Source organism: Miniopterus natalensis, chromosome 6, assembly GCF_054644295.1.
Source record: "Miniopterus natalensis isolate mMinNat1 chromosome 6, mMinNat1.hap1, whole genome shotgun sequence".
NCBI classification, from domain to species: Eukaryota; Metazoa; Chordata; class Mammalia; order Chiroptera; family Miniopteridae; genus Miniopterus; species Miniopterus natalensis.
This window is the reverse complement of record NC_142086.1, coordinates 84,071,548-84,093,215: the sequence shown is the minus strand read 5'-3', so window position 1 is coordinate 84,093,215 and position 21,668 is coordinate 84,071,548. Positions and strand designations below refer to the sequence as shown.

The 21,668-nt window shown below is 45.7% G+C and overlaps 1 protein-coding gene across 3 annotated transcripts in view; it reads left to right on the top strand.

Moving 5' to 3' along the window:
* HLCS (holocarboxylase synthetase) overlaps positions 1-21,668 on the top strand; it is a 154,957-nt gene that overhangs the window by 21,177 nt on the left and 112,112 nt on the right. For all 3 annotated transcript variants that reach the window (XM_087818402.1, XM_087818401.1, XM_016220627.2), the window contains exons 5-6: positions 1,626-1,808; positions 21,054-21,325. In XM_087818402.1, coding sequence (XP_087674528.1) covers positions 1,626-1,808; positions 21,054-21,325 — 455 coding nt within the window. The remainder of the gene's footprint in view (positions 1-1,625; positions 1,809-21,053; positions 21,326-21,668) is intronic.

Here is a 21,668-nt window from a genome sequence, read left to right as displayed (position 1 = left end):
TCCCAGAGCCCTGGAGTTCTACACGCTTGTGCTGCTTGGATCTGCGTGTTCACAGCCTGGGAGCACATGTGCCATTGTCATACTCCCCCTTCTCTAGGGCCCAGGTGGGGATAGAGCCTCGCTCATTTTATTTGTGCCACCATGAGGGGCAGTGTCCAGGGGAGCCATGTGCTCACATGAGTTAAAAGTGACTCACTGCTGTGCTGACTGTCCACACCAGTCCTGGCTTCTTGGGGTGAAACTGTGGGGTAGGACGCTCAGTAGTATTCGGATTCCTTACAGGGTTTCCCTCTTCTGCCTGTTCCCCCTCCGGGCTCTTTAGAGGACAAACTGCCCTGCTCCTGCCACTGACCACCTGGCTCAGTGTGTGTGAAGCAGGGACCCGCTGTCGTAGGGGCTGTGCAGACACTGTTCTACCAACCTTGTCAGATTGGCCTCCACTTGCAACAGTGGGAGCGTTTGGACAGTATCTGCCCACGGTGCTTCTGGCTTAGTTAATGCTTGGGTGGGAATTGAGAGAATTTCAGTTGCCCGGAGGCTGATACCAGGCTTTTTGTTTTCATGATGCTTCTATACCGTCAGGTCGGGAGCTCTGCAAACAACAAACCCACAGCTGACCCCTGGCAAGAGCAGAACAAATGAAGCAGACACTCTCAGGTTGCTTTCCTGGGTCCTCAGTGTTCTGCGCCCTCAGACGCGAAGGCCTGGTTAGAATCTAATCCCAAACGAGTTCTGGTACTGTCGTCTGCGGCCAACCAGACCTTTCATTGATAGGTGGCGCTGTTGCAGTTTTTACAGCGCAACAAAGCCTGAGTTAATGCCTGAAGTTCCTGATCTTAAACTCAGGTGGAGGAGGTGGGGCAGGCCTTTCCCGGGTCCCCCAAACCTACTCATCTGCTTGAGTTCCTGCAAACATGCTTAAACAGGGAATAAGACTGCTGTCCTCCCTGACTGCTTCCCAGTAGTTACGACTAATAGGGCAGAGTGGAGTTTCAAGCCTGACCCAATGTATCTCCCTCCCCAAACTCAGTAGTGACTTTACGTGGGTTCTCAGCGCAGCCATATTTCTAAGTGTTTTGGTCAGTTATATAACCAAATTAGGTGACTTGCCCAAGGTCCCAAGACTGGTTAATGATAAAAGTTGGGACCTGGAGAAAGTTTGATTACTCTCCTGGGTTGTTTACACCACGGTCTCTCAGCCTGACAGCTATGGTTTTAATAGGCTCTTCTGAATCTATTTTTTAAAAAATATATTTTTATTGATTTCAGAGAGAGGAAGGGAGAGGGAGAGAGAGAAACATCAATGATGAGAGTGTCATTGATCTGCCTCCTGCATGCCCCCTACTGGGTATTGAGCCTGCAACCCAGGCATGTGCCCTGACTAGGAATTGAACCTCGATCTCCTGGGTCCTAGGTCGATGCTTAACCGCTGAGCCACAGTCGGCTGGACTCGGCTCTGAATCTTTTCATTGCTTCGCATTACTTTCTAAATATTCAGGTTCAGAGTTTATAGCATGTTGATAATTAGGATTCATGTTCACATTTTCAGAAACACTAGTCAAGACACTGTTTTTTGTTAATGTCTCTGAGTGCCCCCGTTTATGAACTGGTGTTTTTCCCCTCAGGTGCACTTAGAACTACCTCCCAGCTCTTCAGTAGTGCAGACTAAAGAAGATTTCAATCTGCTCAAGTCTAGCAATAGTAGAAGATATGAAGTCCTTAAGGAGATCCTGATCACCCTTGGCCTAAGCTGTGACATAAAGCACGTTCCTGCCTTAACTCCTCTTCACCTGCTCTTGGCTTCGGAGGTGAGTGTGCGCTCAGCAGGGGAGGTGCACCTGAGGTGCCCTTCCTCCAAACTGTCACTCTTACCTGACTCATCCATGGCCCTGGGCTTCGACTTTGATTTCTGTTTTGACTTCAGAACAATCTTAAAGCTGTCCAGGGTTAACTAATATATTTGATATTTGCATGAAAGGGAGGGAGAGAAGACTATTTGAGTTTAGAAGGTCTTAAGTCTTAAGGTTCTGGCCCTTCCCACTTTAAGGGGAAAAGCGTCACTGTTTTATGTGCCAAGAGTGTATTTGGAAACCACAATTTACGCGCTTGGGATTGAAAACCTTTGTTTTGATTTGGACCCATCTCAGCAAATCTCAGGAAAGGAAAATCCCGTTTTGCTTTATTTTTGTGCTGAAGCCTGCCATCTTGTGGCCAAGGGGGCTCTGGATTTCAGTGTATGTCTTAGTTGTGTCTAACAGGAAAAGGGCCTGGAGTTGGGGATGCCTGCAGGAATTGTCCTGGCCTTGTATCTGCATTTGATGCCTGTGGTTGATACGTGGTGGTTGAGCAGGTTGCCAGTTTCTCCACGTGTGTCTTCTTGCTTATCTCTTTGCTTTGCCAAGCTGTCAATTTCTTATTAATTGTGTCAAATTATTTTGTGAGCCTATTTCTGTTGTCTCCCCTAAATAAGGAAATGGGTGAGTTTAGTGACATAACCATGCAGATTCGGCAAATACCTAATACTAAACACCAATCTTTCCTGCTTTCCCTTGAAAAGAACACATTATATCTCCTACCCAACATTTTTAAAAGAGGAGGAGCTCTCCTTTGGGTTATACTCTGTCCCTTGGCAAGCTTGCTGTGCAGAGCAGAGCAGAGCTGTGAGCCCTCACCTGGAGAAGAGAGATACAAAATCTGGAGCATTTAAGATTAAGGTAGTTTATAGGAGTATTTGAGGACTAGATGAAATAATATATGTGAAAGTTCTGTATAAATTGTATTATTTAAAAGACAGCACTGTTATTAATTTTAATATTAGATTGTTGGGAGGTTGAGTAAGTTACAAGTGTCTAATGTTTCTAACAAGTGCCTGGTGCTATAGGTAATTATTTTAATTTTAAAATTAATAATAAAGCAACAGGTTCTTTTTTTCCATCTAAGAAACATTCTTTTATTGCATTTTCATTACACAGTGTTTAGTCAGTTTGCACTCTTTTTAATGGGCGCTCCTGAGAATTAATGGTATGACTTTTGTTTGCACCTGTATCTCAGGAAATCAAAGCTTGACGTCATTTACTTGTTTAATGCGTTTCGTTAATAGAAGGAAAAGCACCACCTCCATCCATCTGGTGACTTATGAAAAAGTATCAAAATAAAGCTGGTCCTCAGAGCTTCAGCTCTTGTAGACCACCCTCCTGCAGACCTGTTACCATGGAGGGATGGGCAGAACCATGTGGGTAAGGGGAGATGTGACTGCCACTCTCACAGACCTTCTCCCTCCCTCCTTTCCTGAGCATGGAGGGCTGAGGCTGGACATGTGAGGAGGTTCCTGCCTGCTCTGGAGGAGGCTCACAGCCTGGCAGGTCGGGGAGCAACATAGACCATGGCTTGCCCTTGACCGTGCTCTCTGACCTTTTTCCAGGAGTTCTTCTGACCATTCTGGTCTTGGGACTTGTACCTCTTGATTTTTAGACATAGCAATGGAGAAGGAAGGGTGAACCTAGGTTATTCTGTGAGCAGAAGTTTGGAACTCAAGGCTTTTCTAGTGTCTTCTGTAGGATGCGCATAACCTGAAATACCTAAGGCCTTATTGGGCATCTGCTTATATCACAGTACACAGCAGATGCTTCCTCCTTTTGCCCTTTAGGTTCCTTTTTTTTTTTTTTAACATTATTGATTCCAGAGAGAGGAAGGGAGAGGGAGAGAGAGAGATAGAAACATCAACGATGGGAGAGTCATTGATCGGCTGCCTCCAGCACGCCCCCAACTGGGGATCAAGCCCGCAACCCAGGCATGTGCCCTGACCGGGACTCGAACCCCAATCGCTACTTGAACCCCGATCGCCTGGATCCCAGGTCAACGCTCAACAGCTGAGCCACGCCCGGCTGGGCTGCCCTTCAGGTTCTTTAAACTGCCTCGGGGTGGGGGATACATTTACCCTATACACAATCCATGAGAATGAAACGCTTGAGCAAGATTAAAGCAAATACTTGTTCTGTATACACATACATCAGTGTTTCATAGACTCCAAGCCTACCAAACCCCTTAACACATTCTAACTTTGGAAAGGTGTAATTTTCAGTGGTATCCGCTTCTCATTTCTAGTCTCCGTTCAGTCTGGTTGATCTTGGACATCTCCACTGTGGCCTACTTTTTCTTCCCAGCTGCTTCTCTCTGAGTTCTGTTTACTTTGGGGGCCCAAGGAACTGAGCGAGCGAGTGTATGGTTGTCGCGTATGTCCTCATTTCTTGGTGTTTATTAATTCCCCTCAGAGTACAAGTTTTCTAAAGGATTGTCATGCAAATGAATGTTAAGGTAGCTACTTACCCACTGTGACAGCCTTTCTGGTGATTCCTGCTTTTCTGATGCCAAGTCAGAGACATTTAGGAACATCTGGCCGTTGTGCTGGGGGTTCGGTATTGGTAGGTAAGGATGACAGGTTGGGACTAGAATATTTTCTGTTTGCTTTCCTGTAGCCTTCCTGGTAGCTCTCATTGATCCCCATGGAATTAAATTACACGGAGAGGCTCTTGGCATCCTGGCATCCCACTGTGTTAGACACAGCCCACCCTTAGATTCATCACCAGCCTTCCGAATTGGATGCCTGCGCATGCTCTCTGCTTCCTGTAAAATACTCTGCGCTGCTGGGACTGAATCAAAGATCTCTGGCCACATGGTGTCGCTGCTGAGCTAGGCTGTCTGGTGAACAGACACCCTGGACCGATCAAGTTCAGTTTAGAGGTTTAATTTCTTTCTCTTGACATCAATTTCACATAGTATAATTTAGTAGTTTTCCATGATACTGGTGGCACTTTCTTTTGGGTCTGTAGAGATTATTTCAGTGTCACAGTTAATAATATTCATCTTTCATTAAACATTTACTGTGTACTAGGTGCCATTACAGGATGGAATAGGAAAGAACAAAATATACACACTGGTTATCTAAATACCTTTACTGCATACCAGCTGTGTTTATATAGTTTGGTGCCTAGACACTCACTCTTTATAGCAAATAGCGCAGAAGATTTATGAGGTACCTCTGTGCTTCCATATTACTGCGATATGAATAAGACTAGCACGGTGATCCAAGTAGGAAAAAAACACCTGAAGTACAGTTGACCCTTGGTATTTTCTAGGGGTGTGTCCTGAGGCCTTCGTCGACACCCAAATCACCACAGTATCATGTGATTTCCGCTATAAAATCCAGTCAGTATGATTTCATGGTGTCACCGTGCATGACAAGTCCAGGCTTGCTGAGGTGCAGACTCCTGGTGGCCAAGCTGGCCTTCCTCTTTGGCTGGGGTCTAGCCATTTAATTGAACCTCCCAAGGGCAGGATTGAAATTTGGGTCTCAGCAAATTTATGATATGTCAAAGTAAACCAATAAAACACATGAGCACATTCACACCATTCCCATATGTCCATAGAAAAAAGACTGGAAGGAAATACAGTATATATACAGTATATTTTTGGGTGGTGGGCTAAGGGTGATTTTAATAAGCTTTTAAAACTTTCTTTGTATTTTCCAAATTTTGTATAATGTACATGCTTTATTTTTATAAAGAGCAAAACCAGCCCTAGCTGGTTTGACTCAGTGTTTAGAGCATTAGCCCATGGACTGAAAGGTCTTGGGTTCAATTCCAATTAAGGGCACTTACTTTGGTTGCAGGCTTGATCCCTGGCCTCGGTCAGGGCGAGTGCAGGATGCATCCAGTTGATATGTCTCTCTCTCATCGATGTTTCTCTCTCTCTCTCCCCCTATCTCCCTTCTACTCTCTCTGAAAAGTAATGGAAAAAATATCCTTGGGTGAAGATTAAAAAAGAAAAAAAAAAGCAAAACCAGTTATTAAAAATTAAACAACAAATTGCTCTTGTCAGTAGACTTTGAAGGCATTGCATAAATGGTCAAAACTTGAGTTAAGAGGCAAGGAGTCCCATATAGATATTGATGTTTTACTTAATGTTTGACATCTATGTTAATTATTAAAAAAGTATTAGTTTTGTTAGTAAATGACTTTGCGCTGGTGAATGCCCATTAGGCTTAATTGTGGCTCTCAGGGCCTCAGCTGTCTTTTGGCTCCTGTGGGTGGAAGGTCCTTTGGTTCATAATTTGAGTGTCCCTCCCCTGCTTGGATGTAGCAGTTTCTTGATGGAACCCCTTGATTGAACTATTTCTCAGAAAGGACCACACACTTGTTAACATTACGCTGTGAGTACTTTCAGGCAGGTGACCTCCTTTCTGGAAGTGTGGGTGGACCTTGAGACTCCTGAGCTACATGCTGTACCACGGGGTTCTGTGGAGTGAGATTACTGGGTGGCCACCAAACCTGCCATGGGTGGTGATGCTGAATTACCAGGAATCCGCTGTCACTGTGGGGGACATGAGTGTGTTTGTGAGCGACACCGATTTTATAGGGAAGACAGTTCTTTCCCTTACAGAACCTAAAGTCCAATCGAGAGACTCACTCTCTTGCTTCCATTTCTATCTCTGCCAGGAAAATGGCAGAAAGAGAGCCTGTGCTGTAGTGGCCTGAAGGGTCTGCCCTGTAACAGATGTGGGAACCTGAGTGATCGGGACAGAGACCCAGCCTCCCTCCATCCCTGCAGAACTGCTGCCTGGGAGTCCTTTTCCATCCCCCAGTCTGGCTGTAGGACTCGGAAGAGGGTGGGACAGTGCACAGTCCGCCTGGCATGCACCCTTCCCCAGGGCCATCCCGGCTCTGGTCTGGGGAGCACGAGGGTCTTTCGGAAACCACAAAGCTGGGATTCTTTTGGGCATTGCTCGTGGCCAGTTGCTAATGATGTGGAGGCGACCTGAGAGGAGCAGGCAGGATGTTTGCAGCAGTCCTGCGAGGGAGTATGTGGTTCCATTGCCTTGGGGTCAAGGTGTAACTGTAACAAGAAGTGACAACTGGGTTTGTTATTGAAGCAACCTGCGGAAAATCACCCTGTGTGTGCGTAACTGGTAGTGTGGGAGTTGCGGGATGGCTCAGATAGGCTTAAAAACAAACTGGTATCACATTTCAATTTGATTCAACCCCAAATTATTTGCTATGACCCATCCCCCAAAAAAAACCCCCAGGTGTTGTTGATAATGATAGTTTTGATAGTTCTACACGTCAGAAAATTCCTATATAGTCCCTTCCACCGGGAATTACTTTTTTTTTTTTTTTTTAAAAAAGTCTTTATTGATTTCAGAGGGAGGAAGGGGGAGAGAGAGAGAGACATAGAAACATCAATGATGAGAAGTCATTGATCGGCCGCCTCCTTCACACCCCCAACTGGGGATCAAGCCCACAACCCGGGCATGTGCCCTGACCCGGAATAGAACTGTGATCGCCTGGATCCTACGTTGACGCTCAACTGCTGAGCCATGCCCGGCCGGGTGGGAATTACCTTCTTGATGTTGGTTGCTTTATGAAGAATCTTAGCCTAAATCGCAAATATGTTTGTTTGTTTTTTGTTAATCCTTACCCGAGGATATTTTTCCCCCGTTGCTTTTTAGAAAGAGTGGAAGGGAGGGGAGGGAGGGGGGAGTAAGAGAGAGGGAGAGCAGGAGAGAGAAACATCTATGTGAGGGAGACACATCAATTGGTTGCCTTCTGCATGTGCCCCAACCTGGGCCAGGGATTGAACCTGCAACCCAGGTACATGCCTTGACTGGAAATTGAACCTGTGACCCTGCGGCCAAGGCTCTAACCACAGAGCTGTGCCGGCCAGGGTGCACCCTGTGGGTATTATCTTCCCTTCTCCTACTGACCACTTCATTTAGCAAACAACGCGGGCCTACTGAGTATGAGACCTTGCTGTGGAAGTTTCTGGAAAGTGAGGTGATTTCTTATTTCATAGCCTGCATTATAGCTAACCAAGTGCCTTCATGTGTGTCATGGTCTCATCGGGTCTCACAGTGGCCCTTGGGTGGGGAGGCAGAGGGAGGGGTCCTTCCCCCTCAGAAGAGCAAACTGAAGGGTCTCATGTATTATTATGAGTTCACCAGAATTTGGTTGTTGTTTTGTTTTTTAGCACAGCGTTTGGTACGGAATGCCTCCCCCCTTCACCTTTAATCCTCAGTCTGCATCTTGAATGTACAGTGAGGGAAGCTTCTGGTGTTACTCTGAAATACAGCTTAAAAACGAATTTTTAGAGATCGAAATGAGAGAGAACGTCAGAATTCCAGGTGCGCCCTGAATAGCTTTTGACATGCGGCTGACGTGGTGTTGTGGCAGCTTTTACAACCCGGGCCCAGCAAAAGAGCAGCTGGCAGATTAAAGCAAACATTTCAAAGCTTTATAGCTCTGAATGTTTTCAAGGCTCTTTCACATCCCTCTTTCTCTCCTTTCTTTCTTCCTTTGCCCTTCCCCTAAACTGGACATTTTTTGTTCATTGTAACTGACTTCCTGTTATCAAACACAATACCTGTGGCAAAGGTGGCATGGTGAGTTTTGACACTGAAGCAAAAGAAATGACACGTGGGGTGTTTCCCTTAGCTGCCTTTATTTTACTGTTTTTTTTGGGGGGGGGGAGAGGCTTTTCAGCTACTGTATATACTGTATTCTTACTTGAATCTCATTTCCACAAGAAAGTTTTAAAGCAGCTCCTTTGGAGTGTGAATACTTCTGGGCTAAAGCCAAGGCAGAGACTGATAACATGCAGTGGAAAATCCAGTCGCATCTTGGGTTGTTTGCACTTCTGACTGGTAGTCTTAGAGTTTGGGTTTTCTCTGCGTTGCCACTCTTGCCTGCTGGCCTGGGGAAGGGCAAGCTGGTCTCTGAGTGACAGGGACCTCTTTCCCAGTGGCCACTTCCTGGGGATAGCGGCCTGTCTAGGAAGAGCGGTTTTGCTTCCTCAGACTATTTATATCCTCCGCTGTACAGTCACAGATTTGTGGATGGGAAACAGGCTCTTGTGGAATAAAAAATCGCCCAGGACCAAATGCTTTTTGCCTTCTGCATCAGCACCCTAATAGCTGCCATGTGTGAGCGGTATGGATTATGGCGGTAGCTCCTGGGGAAGTCGATTGAAGCTGCCTCTGGGAAGTCTTGCAACGTTCTTCAGAGCAGATTTCTGTCTCCCAAGTCGAAAAAAGACATGCCAGGGAGTGAGCGTACTGGGACCGGGTTAGAGAGCATGATCAAAGGGCCCGCACCTTGTGATGGTGATCAGGTGTAGAGCTGAGGGCCACAGGGCGGTGAGGGGCGGGTGATAGCAGCAGAATCGGGGGAGCGTGGCTCTCAGTTCAGGAGCACTGGGCTCTGAGACCTGATCTCTAGTCGATAAATGTCGTCCTTCACTTTTCGGGATGGGAATGATAGTTGTGTTTCCATTCATGCTAATAATTTGAGAATGTTGCTCCAAGAATTATTCTGTCTTGAAAAAATGTTCATGGTGTTTCTGGATTTCAAGACTGACAGGCAATTTGTGGGCCTGAATGGTGTCTGATCTGCTGTCTGCCCTGCCTGAGCGGGGACCAGGTGGCGGTTTCCTGTGCCGCGTCTCAGCAGCGGGACCCGGGCAGTGCAGGTGAAGGTTTCGTTGGCTTCCTCGTAAGAGCAGGCCAGCATAGCGGTGGGAACGCTCAGCCAGGGTTGGTCTGTCTGGCTGTCTATCTGTCCACCAATCAGTCTCCTTCTCTCAGAGATAAGGGAATGCAAGTCACTTCCTTAGTTTTGTTCTTGTTTCGGCCCCTGTAGCTGCTTCTGAGTAGATGCATCTGTCCAGGCACCACTATTCCCGGTGTGGCCACACAGCCTTCCAGGTACTGAATGCTCCTTGTTCAATTCTGCAGGATCCCCCTGCTTGTGTTGTATTTTCCTTTCTGAAAACGTTCTCAGGCTTCAGTTTAAGAATATAATCAGTAGAAGAAATATTGATGGCACAGACTATAATTTTGGTGCCTATTAATCACTGAAGATACTCTCCCTCATAAATAATTCTAGAGCTCAAACCCCTTTTGACCAATTGAGCAACATGACTTCGCATGCAAACACCTTAGTCTTCAGAACATTTGTTTTAATTGATAATCCTTAGTGGTATTTGAATCTTTATAATTTTAACATGAGTATAAAAATATATACTTGTATGTTTGTTTTAACTAAAGATTCAAGAAAATGCTGTACAATTGATGAAATAGAACTTTCCTCTGTGGAGAGTCCTTTCTCCCCCTTGCGCCTGAGAATGAAGAGACTTAGGTTATAACATCAAGCGATTCTACTAAAAAGGAAAGGCACTCATCCATTGACTTAGACTGAAACATAATTTTGTTGTATGGGTGTAAGTTTTGTGTGTCTTAAGTGCACGTGTCCAAGTGTGGGGAGGGAGGGGTTGTAGGTGAAGAGATGATTGTGTTAGCACTCACATCCCAAGATTTAAATTCAGATCCTACATAGAATCTCGTGGGAAGATGGACTGGCCTCGACCATCACCAGTCAGCAGGATTCTGAGTGGATGCATCACTGGGCTGCTTGTCAGTATCACAAACCACAGGTCTTTCTTGAGCGCTGAACTGTAAAAACTTCTAGTTTAAACCTGGCTGCTTCCTGTAGGCAAAGTAAAAGTTTGAAACAGTAAAATGAAAATGGAATATCCTTCGTAGAAAACTTACAGAGCTTTGCTCTTCTGTGCCATAGAAAAGTACTTGACTAGTTGTTTTCTTTGAGCAAAAATGAATCTTACATACAGCACTTATTACGTGATTGAATGATGGCACTGCTAGTTCCCCTCCTGTTTTTAATCTCAGTAAATATGAAAACACTTATTAAATATTTCTTTTAAAAATGTCTTTTAAAAGAAAACAGTAAAATCGTGGTTTCATAAATTAAAAAATGATGGTTCATTTTGGGGGGGCGGGAATGAGGTGGGAGAGTGGGGAATGTCCAGGCTGTTTCACCCTAGGAATTGCCTAGATTATTCTAGACTGTTGCTTCCCATAGGCAACCCTGATATACACGATGATTTACCTTTTTCTTTGGCTGTTTAGTTCCACAAAATGCTTTAAAGGTCAAAGGTTTGTCATTTTGAAGATTCTCCTCTTTGAGAATCTTCATATTCTAGCCTGGTTATTAGGCCATTTTCCTTCCATGATGATGGGATTAGGTGTGGTGTCTCAGATTGGCCAAATGGGCTTGTCACAGAAGATGGCTTTTTAAAGGACAGCCCAGTGCCACTGAATTCTCATTACAAAACCTCTCTGTTCTTTTGGGGAAGGGTCGGTGAGATGACCTCTCACATCCTTTCCAGGAATCTGCAGTGTCATGCTGGTTCTAGGAAAGCAATTACGTAGATGCAATAATAATAATAATGATACATTTTTAAATCTTTTAAAGTAATTCTTTTGGACACATTCATTTCTAAGAATTTGTGATTTATAACCATTTTCATCTTTATACTGGAACAACTTGATAACCTCCTTCCACAGTTCATTTAAGCACAGTGAAAGAAAGTTATGCTTCTGCTTTATTTTGTTTCTCTCTCAAACTAATTTTCCCGTTGTTTTAAGAATTATCAATGTGATATAGTATAGCAGCCTCAAATTTGCAAACAAGTTGTGAAGTTAAAGTTTGTGTGCTACATTGGCTGTTTAAGAGCATGGTGCCCATTATGTGTATGAGTAGGTTTTCTTACCAGCTCACTCATGTTCTCATGCTCCACGATGCAGTCAAACCACAGAACCACCTTGTGGTGCTGTGTCTGACGGGCTCTGGCCGGGCAGATCCCAAACCCAGTGGGATCACTGAATACCTTTTCCTGTGCCTTGTGTTCGACTTGGAATTTAACAGCTGAGTTTCAGACATTGCTCAGAAACAGTCTTGTTGTACACTTAGTGATACCGTGCTGTATGTGTACTTAGGGGGAAGTAATAAATTCTCATCGGTAGGTTAATGCTTCTTATATTTAAGAAAACATTTTTTATTTTGTGTAGCTGTACAAGTAAAAGAAAATACAGGGTGGGGCAGACGTAGGCTTACAGTTGTGAATACGCAAACACAGTTTATTCTTACATTATTATTTATTAATTATTGTTTTATTTTCCATACGAACAACTGTAAGCCTGCTTTTGCCCCACTCTATTTCACAGAAAATTTCCAACATACAAAAAGTAAACAATAATGTACTGACCCCCTGCGTAGTCAGCACACCGCTTCATGCTTTTCCATTCTGGCCAGTGTTACCTCATTCGCTCCTACCTACTCCTCCTCCTGTATTATTTTGAAGCAAATCTCAGATCAGATCTCTCACCTGTAAATATTTTAGTATGTGCATCTAAAAGATCAGAGCGCTATTTATAAACATAACCAAAATACCACTGTCACACTAAAACCAAAACAGCTCCTTCATATAATCTCTTATGCAGCCAGCGCTTCAGTTTCTAAGTAGAGAGACATCTTTAAAGTTGGGCTGCGTCACCCATGCATGTCCGTCCTTCGTAAAACAAATGTGAGAAGGAAGCAGTGAGATATAAACCATTGTAACTTTCTTGGGGAAGTGATTTGGAAAGTTGATTTGTGTGCCTCTTTTGAATGCCATATTTTAGCCCCGTTATTAGGCCATTCTGAAAATAGCAACAGATAACCACTGGTAATAATGGGCAAAACAACCCTGCCCACTGACGGGAGTTTTGTTCCACGGTCCCCTTTCGGAACTAAACAGGAGTTCCTCGCCCTCTCTTCTGCCTGCGCAGTCCTGGATTTCCCTTGCATGGGTGGGATTGATTTTTGCTCCGTATGCTTTCGGTTCAGGTTGATGTTTAGCCTTTGACCCAGCCACTTTCTTACAATAAACAGTTTGTTGATGAGAGCAGCTGCCCAGCAGATTGTTTCCAGATTGTTCTCATGCAGAGGACAGAGTGCACCTTACGAAGAAGTCAGCTTGGAACCCGTGGCTTCTCCATGCGGCTGCCTGCCTTTCAAGCCAACTGTCAGCCTCTGAACGCTGTGTTGTTTATGTCAGTGAAATGGTGTGAATCCGTGTCAGAAATCAGACCTCACAGTCTTTACTATTTTATTTGATTCTCTGAATGAATGATAGCATTTTCTAGGGGTTTCTGCCACACTCCTTATATTACAGTGGGAGTTCCTAGCATTTGGGATGTGGAAATGAGTGCGCCCAGTGTGCTGTGTGAGGAAGAACATACTTTATCTTGTATAGGAATCTGGGCGCCTTGACTGTTTAAAGGTTTTTCACACAATTAAGGAACAAGATAACTTTCGAACTAAGGTAAGCATTGTCTGCCTTTTATTGCCATCTTGCCCTTTTAAAATAAGTTCTATTTTTTTCTACTTTTGAAAGACAGTACTCTTTTTTAAAATTTTTTTATTATTAAATGAAAAAGACAGGTACCCTAATGACTTGGTAATTTATGTGACTCAAAGGTGCCCCTTACTTTGGATTTTTGCTGCTTCCCTAGTCTGTCCCCCCCCCCCCCCCCCCCAGCTGTTACCTAGAGTGGCCTGTCTGCTTGCTGCAGCCTTCATTAAGGCGAGGTCAGAACTTTCAGCATTGGAGCCAACACGTTTTACTAAACTGGCCACCAGGGGCTGCTGTCAGAATGGTGAGGCTGAGCTCACCTCCCTGGAGGCAAGTTTACTTTTTCTACAACCAGTAAATTTTGTTAAGCTACCAATCCTGGTTTGAAAACTCAGGTCTCACTACACAGCCTCCAGTCACCAAGCATGCTCACGGCTGTGTCCCTTCCAGCCAGGTATTACGTAGGCCCTGGACACAATTCAAGACCTAAGATTAAGACTTGTGTGTTTTTCATTCAGTGCCAGTAAGCTGTTATTAATACACCGATTCCACGCATACTGAGAAGCTTCGTGAAACGCTCTGGGGTTTGTGCTCGGGAAAAGTACTTCCTGCGTTTGGACTCTAGGGTCCAGGCCTCTGGAGGAATTGCCCTTGGTGATCAACATTTGGGTTTTTCTGGGAGATGGTCTTGCCTGGAGCGGCCTTAGCAGCCCTGCCTAAATGTCGACAGCATGAACAGGGTCCTGTTGATTCACCTGAGGTGTGAAATGCTAAAAGGTGTTTCTGGTGGTTGCTTTGTTTTTTTATTTATTTATTTTTTTACACAGAAACTGCATCTTTGATGATTCCAGGATTAACAGCAGAGCAAAAATGTACAGTGAATGTCAGATCTGGCAGGTGCCTCAGAGTTTCTGGAGCAAATCCCTTCGTTTTCTCCAACTTCTTAAGGAAAATTAAAGTGTTAGAAAGGGTGAAAGAATAGGTCATGAATCCCACGTAGTCTTCACCTGGATTTGCCCCTGGTTGACATTTTGCCATATTTTGATAAAGGGTTCGGTTTTTTTGAAAGATGCATATGTTACTGCCCTTATGTGAAACACAAAGCTCAGGGCTTAGCGTAAGTTGTTTACGAGAGCATGAGCCTTCAACATTTTTTGCTTCTAGGATGTGTCCGGGGTGTGGCACTAGTTTCCACTCGGCCCTGGCTTATTTTTAATTGAAGTGAAACCAGTAGCCTACTGGTGTGTAATGGTTCTGGGTGGCTAGTTGTCACCCTACTGGACTATGGGTACATCCTGTCTTTGCATGGACTAACATGCATAAACTTCTTACAATATAACTTAAAAATGTTACATTATAGAACATAAAACATCTTCTTAGAGCCATATGCTATGAGGACAACTAGTGGATCTTTTATGTCCAACAAAAAGGATTCTGTTCCTTCTCGAGGAAAATTCCACTGATGATCACACATGAGTTACAGGATTTGCAAATTTTCTTCAACTTTTTAACCCAAGTCTTGTGACTTGGAACCTTGGACCTGATTATTTGCTTCTATAAGAATTCTTCTGGCAAAGTGTAAGTAGTGTACAAATGCTCTTGTATTATTTATGTGGGTATCCGTCTGCCCCATTAAACTGTAATTCAAGATCATTTGAAGGCAAGGACCATATGTTGTCAATCTTTGTATCACTTTTCCAGTATTTTGCCCACACTAGGCATTTAGTAAGTGCGTTTGGCTTTTCCCACTAATGTACTGTGAATCTCTCCCTCTGCTCCTGTGTCTGGGAGACCCGCGGGGCCTCGGGCACAGGCCAGCAGTAAGCAGCCCAGCCAGCTCCTGCTGGCTGCCCGGCCCAGTCTCGCTCAGTCACCCTTTATTCAGGTGTAACGGGAATTCCATAAACAACCATGTTAAGCAGTCTGAAAGAATCAGCTGTTGATGTGCCTGAGGAGAACTGACAAGATGGAGTTCAGGCGAAAGTGGGAAGGGTTTTATCTTTTATTAATGTGCTTTCCACTTTAGAATCCATGCCAGGTGCCCGCTGGCTGGTCAGCTGCTCCTGCCGTACACCAGTGGCACTTTCTGGAGTGAAGACTTCTTAGACCATCTCTTTTGAGTGCTTGCACATATATCTGCCCTCTTTTTGCACACTTAGGGTGGTGTCCCAAGTCCCCATCCCCATGTGGTATTCTCTGGGATTCTCTGCGTTTTCTGGGGCGTCATGGTGATGGCAGTTGAACAAATGAAACTTTGTTAATGTAGGCGGACTAGGTAGAAAGCTCTCAGCTTTTCCTGAATTCTCTTCCAACTGGCCACTCTCTCTTGCCAGGCACCATGTATACAGTATTTTAATATTGGAATCCTAGAGTTGTTGTTCTAGCTTTTACTGAGGAGTAAATATTTGGGACTAAACATTAAATCTTGAAGTTGACTTAAAAATGAAGAAACTGAGCCTTGGCCAGATGGCTTAGCTGGCTGGAGTGTTGTCCTGTACTCCAAAGGTTGCGGGTTTGATTCCTGGTCAGGGCATACACGTAGGATGCGGGTTCGATCCCGTCAGGTCATGTCCGGGGCACAACCGATAGTTGTTTCTCTCTCTCCCCCTATCTCTCTCTCAAATCAATTAAAAACAAACAAACATGTCCTTGGGTCAGGATTTAAAAGAAAAAAGAAGAAACAGAGGCCCAGAAGAGGCAGTGCCTCCCAGCTGGTCGGTGGCAGTGCTCTTGACCCGATTCTGAGCTGGGGTCCCCTGCCCCATGCAGAGCTCTCCAGAGAGTCAAGGCCAGGCCAACAGATGAGGGGCAAATAGTATAGGGTGGTGTGGCCTTGTGGTGCCCTCAAAGTCAGGACTGTGCCTGGCGCTCGTGGAGGTGTGGACAGTCACACCTGTGCACGTGTGCATGCGCGTGTGTCAGCCAGGACGCGCCGCCTCAGGGTGAGCTGGGCAGGGCCGCCTACAGGTGTCCCACTCGCACCCGGGCTCAAGGCGCAGAGCCTCCTGGGCTCCCCACGCCACGTTCCCAGCTCTGTCAGAAGCCTGTTTGTGTTGGACGGGGCCGAATGGTGGGCGTTGTAGGCAGGCAGGCTTAATGAAGGCTCTGGAGACTTCTACGGGTGTCGAACCCAAACCCCCGAGCCCCACCAGTGGAAGTTAGCGCCTCTCCTGTAGGGGTGGTGGCTGCCCCTTTCTTTTAGTGCCGGCCATGGCTTTCTTTTGGTCCCCACACTTAGAGAATGGATTTCACCTCTCAAACGAGCCCAGTTGGCCCAGCAGAGGTGTGATGCCCGTAAAACCAGCCTTGTTAGAAATGACTTATTCATTACCTCTGTTTTACAGGTCCACCCAGCCTTTTGTGCTCTTTCGCTAGTTGGCAGGTAACAAAAAATGCAGTAAATCTGTGGCCTTTCAGAGCCTCAGCCCGAGCGATACCTTTACATAATAAAAGGAATACAGCGTAACAGACATTTATTGAGTGCCTACTGTGTCCCAGGCACTGGGGACCTAGAAATGACTGTGACGAGTGCAGATTGAGATACCTGATCCCATCTGTCGTAAATCCTTTGGTGTCCCAGGGTTGTCATCTCTGGTACGCTCTGGTCACTAGTGAAGGACCAGGATGTGTAGAAACTCATCTCGTTGTTGGGCCCACATGGGGCCTCAGGGCTGGCGTGGGAGATGCAGTCCCTCCAGAGCGAGTCCCCTCGGCCAGTTCCCAGTGGCTTTGGGCTCTCTCCCAGCAGGTGTGTTCGTCACTGTCCAGGTTCCCCTGTTCCCCTGTTCTCTGTCCCTTCCTGGGCTCTGACTGCTCTGGGCCACAAGGTCGCACTGGCAGCAGGTGAGACAGGTGGACGGATTTCCTCTCCTCTCTGCCCTTGGCTTGCAGCCCCTGCACGGCTCTGGCCTCTTGCTCCTTCAGGCCCATGGCTGGTTCAGGTGCCCACATCTCTGTGCTTTGATTCTGTTAACTCTGCCCATAGTTCCAATAAGGAGCCCTTTGGTTGAATCCTTTTGAATATTCCCTCTGCCTGAAACCCTAGAGCAGTGAGGAGTAACTCACTTAAATGATAAAACCTTGTTTCTCTGTGCAGACCTGCCAGCTAGGCAGCCAGTGAATGAATGGTGGACCAGGCTTCACACTGAGGCCCTCTTGCCAGCCATCTACTCCCCCTGCCTGCCCCCCCTCCCCTGCTCCACCCCCCACACCTCTGTTTTACTGCTATTTCATAGTTGCACATTATATTGAGTTTGTATCTTTTTTTGTGATGCCGTCAAATTTTGATTATAGTAAATGGGCGTTTGCTGTGTTGCTTCATTTTGGGTTAGGTCTTCTTGTGAGGATGTGGGGTAGGAATCAGAGCAAGGGTTTGGGAAGCAGGCCGGTTTGGTTTCGTGGGTTCACATCCTAGCCCTGGGACTTTCTGTGTAGTGTGGGCACCACCACGCTGTCTCGGGTGCCCTGTCCTCCTCTGTGGCTGGTGCTCTGCTGTGGAGGCGCCGCTTGCTGAGGATCAGGGTCCGGGTTTTAAGCACCTAGTGTGGCGTTCTTTCTGGGGGGGTGCGCAGCAAATGGTCTCTTTCATACCACAGATCCAGTCTCGTGTCCGATGAAACAGAACTTAAATTCACTTAGCAAGAGATGTTGCCAGTCACTCCTCTGTCTGTGGGGGGAGTCTTGTTCTGAGAAGTGACTTGAGTGGCCTCTGTTGCTGCTCTGCTGGTTAGGCAAGGAGGAACCCTGAGGAAAGCTCAGTAAGGGCCCCTCCCTGTCCTCTGTGTCTGCAGGGCCATTCACCGGGGGCAGTGGACTGATTGCACAGAGGACAGGGAGCTTCTTGGGGGGGAAATGGGTTGAGACCTTGACCTCTTTTCTCTTTCTCTCTCTCTCTCTCTCTCTCTCTCTCTTTCTTGTTTTCCTGTTAATCCCACCCATGAATATTTTTTCCATTGATATTTTAGAGAGAGTGGAAGGGAAGAGGAGAGACACACAGAGAGAAACACCGATGTGAGAGAGACACATCAATTGGTTGCCTCCTGCACGCACCCGACTGGGGCTGGGGATTGAGCCTGTAAAGGTGCATGTCCTTGACCAGAATCGGACCTGCAATCTTTAAGTCTGCAGGCCGATGCTCTAACCACTGGGCAAACTGGCTAGGGCTCTCTCTCTCTCTTTAAAAAATTATGATAAAATATACGTAACATAAAGTTTTCTATTTTAATCACCTTGAAGTGTAAAATTCAGTGGCATTAATTTCATTCACAATGTTGTGCATCCATCCCATCCCCACTATCTATTTCCAAAACTTTTGTCACCCCAAACAGAGACTCTGTACCCATGAATCAGTAACTCCCCAATTTTCTCTCCCCTCAGCTCCTGGTAGCCTCTAGTCTACTTTCTATTTCTACGAATTTGCCTGTTTTAGGTATTTCACATAAGCGGAATCATACGACATTTGTCCTTCAGTGTCTGGCATTTCACTTAGCACAGTGTCCATTCATGCTGTAGCATCTGTCAGAACTCGATCTCTTTTCATGGTTGAATAATATTCCATGTGGATAGACGCCACATTTTGTTTATCCATTTATCTGTCATTATTCTACTGACACTTGAGCTATTTCTATCTTTTGGCTTCTGTGAGTAATGTCGCTGTGAACATTGGTGTTCAGGTATCTGTTTGAGTCCCTGCTTTTATTTCTTTTGGGTTATACTTGGGAATTGCTGGGTCATATGTTTATTCTCTTTGACTTTTTGAGGAATTGCTGAATTGTTACCGCTACCACTTTGAGAGTCAGTGTCACTAGAGTCACTCGATGGCCTCAGACGGACCTAACTGGATAGAAGCTTTGTCCAGGCCCCACAGGAGAGCTTGCTGGGTTGGTGCCAGGGCCAAGATGAGTGGTCTGAAACCCGGATGCCTAGGGGCAGAAGAGGTAGCACACAGGAGTCCAGCTGTGTCCCCAGGCGATGAGGGCAGTACTACTTGGCCCCAGCCAGCTATTGCCATGTGGGAAAGCGTTCCCACTTCTTTAAAAGCAGCAGGAAATTTGGTGTGAAATGTCCTGATTTTTACGTGATAGTAACTAGTTTAAAATGGGTGGCCCAATTAAAACATGTCCCGGGGTTCATTTGTCTGTTGGTGATAGCTGACCTGCATGTTTGTGGGGATAGACTGGTTTCAGCAATGTGCCACCCAAGCTAGAAGCCTGTCCAGGTCCAGTCATTCTGGGGTGACAGTGCTTGGGATTGGTGGCTGATCACGGTAGGGAAGCAGGAAGGCAGGCTCTGTGGGAACCCAAGCTGGATGCAGTGCCATCTAAGGAGGAATCTGGACAGGTTAGGCAAGGGTGTGTCAGACTGCCCCATTGGGACTGGGATGGAAGCATCTCCCTCAGGCGAGGAGAACATTCATCTCACACCCTACCTGACGCTTTGCTCTGCTTGGTGGTTCTGGTGCTTAGAATAAAAGTCCACCCGAGGATTGCAATTCCCTCCTTAGATGAGGTCAGTCCTGCTCTTCCAGGAGCTCATCTTTTGATTATAAAGATGCTGTGTGTCCCATCCTGTGTGTGAAGACACTGAGCCAATGTGAAATTGGCTGTAAAATACCAGTTTGTAAACTACAGTGGTAAGACTGGGGTTGTTTCACTGGAGAAGGTTATCTACTATTTCTTTGAGTGTATTTAACTGAGTGTGAGACACCCCTAAAAAGAACTTGTAGCCCTGGCCGTTTTGACTCAGTGGTTAGAGCCTCAAGCTGAGGACTTAAGGGTCCCAGGTTTGATTCTGGCCAAGGGCACATACCTTGGTTGCAGGCTCGATCCCCGGCCCTGGTTGGGGTGAGTGTAGGAGGCAACCAATCTATGTGTCCCTCTCATGTCGATGTTTCTCTCTCTCTCCCTTCCACTATCTCTGAAAAAGCAATGGAAAAAGATGTCCTCAGGGGAGGGTTAAAAAAAAAAAAAAGAGCTTGTATTTCATGTCTTTGTGGGTTCATTTTCTGATTTACACACTTCTGGTTGCCTGGCAACTTACACTGTTACGACTGAGGCACAGCTAACCTGATTATTTACAATGAGGGCAATGTGTCTCTGAGAGAGAAAACCTTTAGAGGTTAGGGAAACCTTTTCGGTGTTTCTTGGGAAGAGGAGGACCGAACACAAACAGAGATGGTAAATATTTTGAATCCAATGCCGAATCAGAGGTATGGCTGTGTTTCATTTACTAAATCTCCTCAGATGGATAAATGTAGCCAATGAGGCAACTGGTGGGTACACAGAGGGCTGGAGAATTGCTAGTGAACCCTAGAGCTGGAGGGGACTTTGTAGAATTTAGGATAGAAAGTAGGTTAATGAACTCTACTCATTTCCTTGGATCCTGGTTTCTGAACAGTTTATTTTAGTAGTATAAGCATGCAGTACTTAGCATACTTATTGTTGTATAATGTTTCCAATCTTTTTTTATTACTATTTCAGAGGAAGGGAGAGGGAGAGATAGAAACATCAGTGATGAGAGAGAATCATTGATCAGCCGCCTCCTGCACGCCCCCTACTGGGGATTGAGCCTGAACCTGGGCATGCGCCCTGACCGGGAATCGAATCAGGACCTGCAGGTTAATAGGTTGGCGTTCAGCCACTGAACCACCCCAGCCGGGTGTCTGTTGTATAATAGTTTAAGTGTTCAGAATACAGTAATTTAATTTTTATTGGTCATGACTTAGGAAGTACTTATGTAACCTAAATGGCATCTTATGGTCATCTAACATAATGCCACGTTATGACCTTTCCATTTCTGTCTTTACAACACAGGAAATCCGGGATCCTTTTATGCAGTGGCTGGAGAAACGTGTGGATCCAGGAGGAGTAATAACATCCAGCAAGCTCTCCCTCAAGTTTGTCCCATCCTACACATCTGAAATAGAAGTCACCCCAACTGCTGTACCCGTGGTGACTGACACAATGGCCTTCTCCTCTGAAAATTTTAACTTAGAGATCTACCGACAAAATTTGCAGACAAAACGACTTGGAAAAGTAATTCTGTTTGCCGAAGTGACATCCACCACCATGAATCTTCTGGACGGGTGAGTTGTGGACCTGTGCAGATGAGTCCAGTTATGTTGAAGGCTCTTTCTCTGTAACCAGTGCTGGGGAGAAGGGACAGGCCCATAGAACAGGAACTCTTAATAAACCCATCAGCAAGGTAGGTGTACCGTTGTCCTAGAAGAGTCCAAATATAGGAAGAAGTGAAGTTCTTTGATCAAAGGTTTGTGTTTTAAAGAATGGGCTGTCTTTGTGCCTGTGACTCTATTTTTAATCAGGCCTTTCAGAATGTCCTTGGGGAAAAAGAACATCATGAAAAGACACTTCTAACAGGTGGCATCATTGTTCAAGTTACTGTTTTACTTTCGTGTTGTCAGAACCAGC